The sequence below is a fragment of the Tetrahymena thermophila genome, assembly GCF_000189635.1.
Source record: "Tetrahymena thermophila SB210 genomic scaffold scf_8254638, whole genome shotgun sequence".
Lineage (NCBI taxonomy): Eukaryota > Ciliophora > Oligohymenophorea > Hymenostomatida > Tetrahymenidae > Tetrahymena > Tetrahymena thermophila.
The window spans coordinates 568,828-579,357 of NW_002476407.1; the positions used below are offsets into that span (position 1 = coordinate 568,828).

Below are 10,530 nucleotides of genomic sequence, written 5' to 3' on the forward strand. Positions count from 1 at the left end.
TCTATGAGCAGCTATAAATAGATAAATAAATATTTTTTTTTCAGTTAATTTTTTGAAATTTAATTATATGACAAATTATTATTTTTAACAGTGTTATTTCTTATCACCACATAATTATTCAGATAATATATTATCAAAAATACATCTTATTTTTTAACACTCTTTCACAGAAAACTCTTGATATTTCATAAAATCTTAGATAATCAATTTAATATTTTTGGTATTATTTCCTTTAGAATAATTTTCATTTTATCAAAAGTAAAAAAATAAATCTCAACTCAAAAAAGCAATAAACATTCATAAATATTTTTTCTAATAACTTAATTTTTAAAAATGCTAAAAATGATCTTTTAACTGGTGCTTTTTACAGAATAACTTATTTATTAATACATATGTTTATGCAAAAATTAGATAATCCTTAGCATATTCATCAAAAAAATAGATTTCTTTAAAAAATTTAAGTTATCAAATAAAATACTAAAATAAAGATAATTCTTATTTTAATATTTTATTGGTTTTATAAATTCTATATTAGAAAATCAATTATAATTTTGAATTAATAAAATGAAAGAATATAATAATAATTATAAACTTTAATATGTATGTAAAATAATTTCTTTAAAAAATTTAAGTTATCAAATAAAAGACTAAAATTCTGATAATTTTTATAATAATACTTTATTGGTTGGTTTTATATTTAATATATAAAAATTAATTATATTTTTGAATTAATAAAATAAAAGAATATAATAATAATTAAAAACTTTCATATGTATGCAAAAAAATTTCTTTAAAAAATTAAAGTTATCAAATAAAAGACTAAAATTCTGATAATCCCTTGAATAATATTTTATTGGTTTTATATTTAATATATAAAAAATTAATTATATTTTTGAATTAATAAAATGAAAGAATATAAAAATAATTATTAACTCTAAAATGTATGTATAATAATTTCTTTAAAAATTTAAATTATCAAATACAATGATTAAAAACCTGATCATCCTTAAAATAATATTTTGCTATTTTAAATTAATTGTTTAAAAAAATATAAGCTATCAGAATTAATTAAAAGAACAAAGATAAATTCATTTTTATATTTTATTTAATTTGTTAGTTATTATCTTAAAAGAAAAAGAAAATCAATTATGAAATGTTATTTTTGAATTAAAGTGAAAGAATATTATTATAATATATAAACTCTAATATGTATAAATAAACGCGCAAATAATTTATAAACAGTTATTTGTTTAATAAATAATATTTAATAATTAATTTTTTATAAAAAGACTATCTTTTTTATTCTTCTAATTAGTTTTTAGGTGAGAATTAATAGTGTTTGTCATTCAAAATTTTAATTTTGTTTGTGTTTTAAAAAGAATCGTTTATTAATGGAAGGGTCTATCAATTTTTATTTAATGTTTAAGTAATTGATTTACCGATTGATTAGTTATTAAATTAATTTTAAATATTATTTTTTAGATTAACAGTTGAAAAGTCATGGAAAAAGAATTTAATTTTGAAAAAGACCTCACTCTCTTCCCATTTCGTAAATATCTACTATAATTTTTTTTGCTTTGCCATAGAAACTGAATAGATAAATTATTTTTTGAAATACTATAACAAAAGGCTCTGACAACTCAGAAAGGCAGGTGACTTGAAAAATCAATTTCTTACTATTTTTGTACCTACTATAAAGTTAGTTAATGATTTCGTTTCTTTATTTAAATAGGAATAAACTACTAACTATTTCTAAAGATTATTATATTGCTTATGTCTTTTAGTATAGTATTTTGTGTATATTTTATAATGTTTAAATGTTTGCTATTTCATGATAAAATGTGATATAGTATAAAATAAATTTGATTAATAATTTTATTTCTTCTGGTTGGTTAATATTCAATTTTATGCTGAGATATAGTTTGTTTTTAAGATGTTGGTTGAGGTTATTTTTGATGCTGTTAATTGGGATAAAGAGTCTTGTGAGTTAAAAGTATATAGAGTGACTAATAAGTCACATTATTTTATATTAGTTTCACATTCTATCAAATAAAATGGCAATTAAATGCATAATAGCGCGTTACTAATGAAATTTTGTAAATGGCTTTTTTTCTATTTCTCTATTTATGCCATATTTATATCGATCTATCTATCTATTTATTTATTAATGAATCAACAGATAAAGGATTTAAATTCTAAGTTAAAAAAGTAACTTGTTTTTTTATATTTTTCATTTTTAATATATTTTTAAATATTCTTTCTCAAAAAGGGAGGGATTTGTTTTGTTAATTTAATTGATTTTCTTTTTCAGAAAGGCATTTCTAAAAAGAAGAATCAGTAAATATAGATAAGTTTTTTATCAACTCAGTTGTCTTTCTTTGGGTTGAAGAAACCGAATTTCTTAGGTTGTTCAGAACCACCGTTGCCATCTTCCTATCTCTTAGGGAAGTCACGGTTATAGTTATTATTTTGGAACCCATTATTGTTCTATTGGCTTCTATAACCTCCGTTGCTGTTACCATTTTGGTAGCCATTGTTAGAGAATCCATTATTGCTGTTTCTGAAACCCATTTCGTTATTATTTCCATAATAGTTTCTGTTATTATTGTATCCACCACTGTAAGGCTTGCTACTTCTGTTCTTATTATAGTTATTACTGTAATTACCCTTGTAGTCTTTTTTTTTAGAGGAAAATATATGAATAAATAAATATTTAACTTTTCAATTGTGAAAATAAATATAAATGATGGTGAAAATTAATTAAAGTTATTAATTACTTGCTTCAGAGAGTTCAAGAAGATCTTGACTAATTTCTTAATTATTTTACTTCAAGACATCAACTAATTCCTTAGAAATCTTCTTGTCTTCATATTGATCAAGGAATGAAATAGCTTTACCTTAAGCACCTGCTCTTCCAGTTCTACCGACTCTATGTACGTAGTCTTCGATTTGCTTAGGGAAATCATAGTTAATAACTAATTTAATGTCCTTGACATCAAGACCTCTAGATGCAACATCGGTTGCAATTAAAGTGTTGACTCTACCAGTTTTGAAGAGGTCCATAACTTTATCTCTATCTCTTTGGGATTTATCACCATGGATACAGATGTTTCTTATATTGTCAGTTTAGAGAGCTTTGCTAAGATCATCACAATCTTTCTTTGTTTAAGTAAAGATAATGGTCTTATCAGATCTTGTCATTGTGCTAAGAATTTCTTTAACTCTTTATGATAAATTAGATATTATAATGTGTCAAATTTAAGTAATAATTATTATTTACCTATCGTATTTTTGGCTTTTATCAATGATTTCAACTTATTGATCGATATCATTGTTGACGTTGTTTTCCATATCACCAATTTGAATGTGAATAGGATCTCCATGACAAAAATCAAGGGCAAGTCTTCTAACAGTTTAAGGCCAAGTAGCAGAGAACATAAGAGTTTATCTATCAGGTCTGATTTAGCCAACGATTTTTCTGATGGAAGGTTCAAAACCCATATCAAGCATTCTATCGGCTTCATCGAGAACAAGATAAGTTACTCTCTTCAAGTCGATAACATTACTTTCCAAGAAATCAATGAGTCTACCAGGAGTAGCAATGACAATATCGCAGCCATTACGGAGTTCCTTTTCTTGGTAAATCTTAGGGGCACCACCATAAACACAAACACTGCTAATTTTGCATTTGCTGCCAAATTTGAAGCATTGTTCTTATATTTAGTTTGCCAATTCTCTGGTTGGAGCCAAAACTAATGCAATAGGGCCTTCGCCTGGCTTTACGGGATCTTGGGCATTAATATGAACAAGAGCAGGAAGCATGAAAGAAAGAGTTTTTCCTGAACCAGTTTAAGCAATACCTATCAAGTCATGACCACTCAACACAATAGGGAAAGCTATATTATAGAGTGATTATTAATTAATTTATGAATGAATAAACAAATATATTAAAATACTAATTTTAGTATCAAAAATATTTAAATCTGTCAAAAAAATGGGATGTATAAAATGGGTTTTAAAATTTAATTAATTAATTAATTAATTTGTAGTTGGGAAAAAGAAAATTTAGCTACATATTCAATTTTCTTAGTTTCATAATTAATGCATATAAAATAATTAATTTGAAAATAAAGAGAATGCAAAATTATTAATTTTCAGAGGAAAAATTAAATATTGGAAATATGATTTATTTGTGTTTGAAATCAATTTTTATCTAACACGCTAATTATTTATTTATTTAAAGGTGGGAGATAAAAAATTTTCTCTAAGCGATTGATTGATTGATTAAGTGAGTCATAGATAAATTTAGTGACTAATTAATAAAATCAAAGATAAAATACTCATTTATTTAATCACTTATGAGCGTAGTTTGTTTGAATGATTTAATTTCATTGCAATTTAAATCAAATTTTGATTCATTTAATTATCGTAGTACGTATGAAGGAACATTCATACATTTTATACTTTTTCTTCTATTTCTTGTTTGTAACATCTTGACAAAAATTTTCAAGTGTCTATCAAACTAATGTCATAGAGAAAGAAATTCAATTTATAAAAATATTTACACTGAGCTTAGATGGGCATAGGTTCAGAGAATTTGCTGTCTTCTATTACGGACATAATATATTTGGGGAATTTGGTTTCGTTCCATTTTATGAAAGGTTAGGGAACCTCTTTGTGCTTTGAACGGATTATAATACCCTTCTCTCTTTAGTAGGTAGCAATTTCTTCATCAGTATGTATTGATTTACCAACTTAGTAGAAAACCTTTTAGAAAGGCTTGAGCTCGACCTTTGTGTAGTCAATATCGTGTAAATTTTCACCTAAGTGATTTTCATCACTGTAGCCGCTGTTATTCAAGTCCTTATTAGACTAGTTGTTATTTTATTAGTTGTATCCGTAAGGTTTTTGATTATCTACGTTAGTTTTTTGCTCTTCATTTCCAAACTTTTTATTGGCATTGAAGTATCCATTTGGTTTATTGTTGTTATTGAAGTAGCCACCATTGGAGTTACCATAGCCATTTCCGTTATTGTACTTGTTTGTTCCGTAGCTCTTTTGATATCCACCTCTATTGTTATAGCCATTGCTTTAGTAGCCATTTTAATTTTGGCCATTGACATTTCTGTTATTGAAGTAGCCATTTCCTTATTTCCTTTATAATTTATAATATTGTGTTAATGAATGGTTTTGTCAGAAAATAAAAAGCAAAATATCTGCTCCAAACAAAAAACTCTTCATCCAACTGCTTAAATTAGATAGATTTTCTGTTGTTAATTCTAAATTATAGATGAAATCATTGGAATTTATTGTGATAAAAACTATTTTAGAGAATGTATTCTTGATTTTTTTTTCATATCTCCTTATTTTTTAGATTTTTAAAATCATGAAGATTTCATAGCTTGCTTAGTAAAAAAGAGTTAGTTTTCCTTTGGAGTAGCTTAGACATAATATGAAATTTTAAGCTATGGATGTAAGTTGCTATGAAAGAAAATACTGAAATGCTTACTGTTGGTTGTCGGAGCTTTGATGACTCTCATAGTCTGAGCCTTCTCCCTTATTAGAATTGCTTTAGATTTATCTTGACATTTGATATAATTATTTGGTTATTAGTTTTTGAAATTATAAATTTTCAGAATTTTGTTTGATTATTTTAAATGCAGAAGCACTTGAGCTCAAACTACTAATTAACTTAGTCTTACTACTAATTTTTAATAAGTTAATCATATATATATATATATTCTTATTTTCTTCTTCTATTCCTCTTTCAAAATTTCTCTCTCGTGCACTAGCTAACTATTGATGCAGAAAACTTATAACTTTTTAATTTTTCTTCTAAATTATATATTTCTTTAATTTTGGTAACCATTCCTGCAATGCTTTTAAGCTATAAAAAGAAAAAATTTAGTTGACCTTCATAGAAAGTATTAGAAAAGTCTTAAATAGGATGAAATTATATAAATTGAAATCTGTATAAAAACTACTTTTAGCTAATTATATGTATATATAATTCACAAAAATTATATTTATATTTTGTTATCTCATTTATTTATTATTCCTCTATATCATTCATTCATCTATTCTTTCTAAAAAACAATTTCTTCTTATCATAAATCATTTTAATAGAGTTGTCTTTAGTTTTGTCAATTCTATTCGAATTAAAATGAATTTATTGTAAAAAATGAATTTAGAGCAATCGAAAACTATTTTCTTATAGGTCTTTACCCTTTTTGTCAAGCTAGCCATTTATTTATTGTTAGTAGAATTTAGCTGTTTTAATTTTTTCAAGCTCAACCAATCAAAATTTAAAATAGCAATGAAGTAATATCCTACTAACACTTTACCCTGAAATGTTTAATCAAAGATATTTAGAGCAAAAATTGAAATTTTCAATAAGAAGCATAAATTATTTAAGAATATAAATTTAATCTTAAAAAATCAAAGAATTTTATTGAAGATATAAAAAAATTTTTGACAGAAACTACAACGAATAAGTAAGATAGAAAGATGTACAAGAGAATTTAACAGAAAATCAAAGATGCTGATTACGAAAGAGACATGTAGGAAGTTCTAGAAATCATGAATGATAAAAGGGAATAGTATTTGAAATCTAAAAATATAATAGAAGCAGATCCAGAAGAGCCTTAAGAATAACAATATGAAGAAAAGTAAATCAAAGTTAGTACTTGCAGACTCTGCAAATAAAACTTCAAGGCAACATAAGCAGCCTTAAATAATCATTTATTATCTGGAGTAAAATTAAAATCTATTTTTTATAATCATATTAATCCTTCCTCAATTAAAAAATTTAGTTGCATCAACAAAAATTAGTCGAATATAAAAAGCGTTATTCAAGATATCTATATTAAATGAAAAGATTGATATTTAAAAATAGACTTTCAGTCCATAATAAATTAAGCAAGCTAAAATACTTTAGACTAGCTTATCAATTTGAATGAAACTATTATATATTTTTATCTCTAAAATTAATTCTACCTATCATTATAACTAATTTTGAAGATTATTAATTAGCTGTGAATGTTTATATAAGCTTTTTATTCATTTAGCTTTTTATCATATAAAATAATTTGCAATCAAAGATTAAAACAATTAAATTTCAATTCATTTTAATTCCATTAAAATAAACATTCATTTAAAACTTAACACAAATAATAAAATATATTAATCCAAATTTCAATAATTGTATTGATTTAGTTAAATTTTTCATTACTAATGTAAAATGTTTACAAATTTACTCACACATTTAGGTTGAAAACTTTCTTTAATTATACTTAATATTCTATTTTAAAAGTTCTTGTCTAAATTTTTGTATTTATTTAGGACATATATTAAAGTTAAAGGTTTATATGATTTAAAAACACATTAAATAAAATTTATTTAATTTAATATAATTGTTTTTTACTTTCAAAGTTCTTCCATTTAAAAATGTGAAATATATAAAAATAATTTAAAAAATATTATTTTAGCTAAAGTAAATAAATTTGATTCAATTTAAGAATATTTTGAAAGTATTAAAAAAATTTTATTAATATCTTAATTTTAATTTTTGAAAAATAAAAAGATAGATAGATAGATAGATACATTTGCTTGAATAGGAACATATTTTTTTGAATAAGAATTTTAAAGTTTAACTTAAAAAATATTTTTAATAAATTATGCCTCAATTTTTCATAATTAAGTTTATATTGTTTACTTTATTTTTTTTGGATATTATTAATTAGTTATTTATATAAGAAGTTTCATCAGCATTATATTATTTATTTAGATCTAATATTTATTAATTGCTCAATTAAAATTGGCATTTGTTGAATTCTAAATAGAATGACTAAATTTATTCGATATAGCTACTAATTTATTAGATTTCCTAAAAAGTAATGTGACAAGGTAAGATTATTTCAACATAACTAAATATTTTATTAACTGATAAAGAGATACATTTAAATAGAATTTGTATAGATGTCATATTATATTATAGTTGTGAAATTTCTAACTTAATGCTTTTTATATCATATTGTATTGCAAAAAAATGAGAAATTATATTTAATGATGAGTTTTATACCTAAATAGTTTTAGGAATTACCAATTTGTAATTTTATATAGTTTAATTAGTCCTTTCATGTATATCAATTATTGCTGTTTCATTCAGGTAAATCTAATCCCTTAAATCTAGTATTATTGTTTTAAATTAGTCTAAGGTTTTGTTCATTTTTTAAATTATATAGTAGAGCTATTCATCTGTAATGTTCGGATACTAATTTTGTTAAATGGAAATGTTTTTTTAGAACTTAAGATTATTGATGATTTTTGCATATTAATTAAATTAATTTTATGTAGCATCACAACCAATTTCATTAAAATAATTTTTAAGGAAAGCTTAGTTAACTAATGGGTTGGTTATATAAAGACAGAATTCATCATCAAAGATTTAAGATTTATTTTAAATTTCTAAATGAAATTGTTAAAAATTTTATTTATATTTTAGATCATTTATCTCTGTTAAATTTGTTATTAATTTAGATTATGAAAATGTTTAAGCTATAATTTTTAAGTTAGAGATATTTGTATTTTATAAAAATTAAAGGATATAGAGAATCTCTTGCTTGCCTATAGAATATATTTAAAAATGAAATTTAGACAGTTATGAGTATAAATTTAATTATTCAAATAATTTTTTAAATCCCTATTAATTTTCATCTTCAAACAACTTTTTACTCTTGCTGAAATTAATAGAAAGACTATTTAAATTTATTTTATTTGTCAAGCTTTTTAGTAAATTTGATAAATTTTATATTGAAATATTTAGATTTTAGCTTAAATCCAGCTTAAATGTTTATAATTTTGTGTTATCTTGTAAGTAGAGAATTATTTGCTATACTCCAGAATCTGAAATTAAAGCACTTTAGCTAGAAAACTTAAATGAAATTAAATTGTTTTTATGATTCTAAAGAAAAGTAAGATATTGATTTATTCCTTAATCTGTGGTAATATCAATACACTTTATTTCTAATGTAATCCCTAATAAATTTGATTAATTATTAGCAAATTGAGCTATAGAAGATATAATTTAATCGTTAAATTTAAAATTTTTATTTTCATCACCTATAAAAATTCTTAATTCTTTCAATTTTTTAATTTTATTTAATTATGAGAAAAAATTTAGACTTATTTCTATTATATTTAAAAAATCTAATTCTAAATACTCTAAGTCTCCTAATTCTATCAGAAACTTATTAGTCTCAGATATTTATACAGGACTTAAATTGAGTTTTAAACTTTGTAACTATGTAATTAAGCTAACTTTTTACAGTATTTAATTGGATTATTCAATGTTATGCAAATTTAATGATAACTTTAACTCTTAAAAATCATTTAAATATTTTAAATATCCAATCAAATTTGCTATTTCCTCAAAATTTTCGCTTTTTAACAATGGCATTTCTAAAGAAAAGGATGTCAAATTTTTGCTTACTTAAATAGATTTTTGAATCATTTTAATTGTTTTTGAAGTAAAACTTTAAATCGATTGTGAATTTCTATTGATTAAGATGCTAATTTACTGAATTTAAGCAGATTTCTGAATTTATTAGCTTACAAGAGTCATTAGTTTATCATTAAATGTTTCATCTAAATTTGTCATATTAAAAACAAAGTTTTTTAAGTTTAACAATTTGAGGTTATTTAAAATATCTTCATAAATAAACTAAGTTTCATATTTAATTAGTTAGCCATAAATATCATCTTTAATAGAGACATACCCAGCATTTAACTAAAAAGACTCCAATGTATTATTTAAATGATTCAATTTTCTGCATAAGTAGAGCAACATATCTTTAAAATAATTTATTTAGGAAATATAAATGTTTCCATAATTAAAAGTAATAGAAATATGCTTCCAAACAAATGGTTGCTACAATGTTTAGATCAAGCGATCAATATTAATATTTTCTTCCCTATATTATTGATCTGGTAAATAAATATTACTATCACTCTAAATTAAAGTTTCTAGATTGAAGTAAACTTGTATTGTCTCTATAGTACAGTGTTTTTGAAAGTAGTACATTTAACCTGGTAAACACGAATAGCAGCAAGAATCGCATTATTGACTTTTATTTTATTAAACGTTTGAATTATAAATACATTTCAGACAGTTAATTTCCTATGTTTACTACTGAATGCAACCTTAATGGTATTTTGGCTATATTTCTTACTGGTATATTTAAAATTAGTCTTAATTAACTTTTGTCTCTCCTTAAAACTCAGAGTTATCTTTTTCTTTTGTACCATTAGCAAAAAAGAAATGATTAGATAATATTATGATTATGACAGCAGCAAAAACAAACGCTAAAAGATATTTAATCACTTTTTTCCTATTCTCCTTTTCAATATCCAAAGAGAACTTTCCATCATAGTTTTCAAAACTTTATTCTTATATTTCATCTTCACCTAGTTCAGTCATCTCTATATAATTATAATGATTGTATAATTATGTAAAGTCAATATTTTATGATT

At 22.9% G+C, this 10,530-nt stretch overlaps 3 protein-coding genes across 3 annotated transcripts; 1 reads left to right on the forward strand and 2 right to left on the reverse strand. All coding sequences in view use genetic code 6, as the record gives it.

The window, feature by feature from the left end:
* Positions 1 to 2,364: 2,364 nt before the first annotated feature.
* On the reverse strand, positions 2,365 to 5,865 carry TTHERM_00190830 (DEAD/DEAH-box helicase; the record flags this gene model as incomplete). The annotated part of the gene is made up of 5 exons (XM_001016660.3): positions 5,510 to 5,865; positions 4,566 to 5,155; positions 3,281 to 3,896; positions 2,778 to 3,223; positions 2,365 to 2,675 (listed from the first exon to the last, which is right to left on the reverse strand). Exons 1-5 carry the CDS (start codon positions 5,725 to 5,727, stop codon positions 2,365 to 2,367), a joined length of 2,181 nt encoding a protein of 726 aa, XP_001016660.2. The 5' UTR covers positions 5,728 to 5,865.
* Positions 5,866 to 6,507: 642 nt separating this feature from the next.
* TTHERM_00190840 (hypothetical protein) lies at positions 6,508 to 6,959 on the forward strand (the record flags this gene model as incomplete). Its single annotated transcript, XM_001016661.2, has 2 exons — positions 6,508 to 6,753; positions 6,813 to 6,959. The coding sequence occupies 2 exons, from the start codon at positions 6,508 to 6,510 to the stop codon at positions 6,957 to 6,959; spliced, it is 393 nt and encodes a 130-aa protein (XP_001016661.2).
* A 2,983-nt stretch (positions 6,960 to 9,942) lies between these two features.
* TTHERM_00190850 (transmembrane protein, putative) lies at positions 9,943 to 10,477 on the reverse strand (the record flags this gene model as incomplete). The annotated part of the gene is made up of 2 exons (XM_001016662.2): positions 9,943 to 9,971; positions 10,159 to 10,477. 2 exons carry the CDS (start codon positions 10,475 to 10,477, stop codon positions 9,943 to 9,945), a joined length of 348 nt encoding a protein of 115 aa, XP_001016662.2.
* Between the last annotated feature and the right edge of the window lie 53 nt (positions 10,478 to 10,530).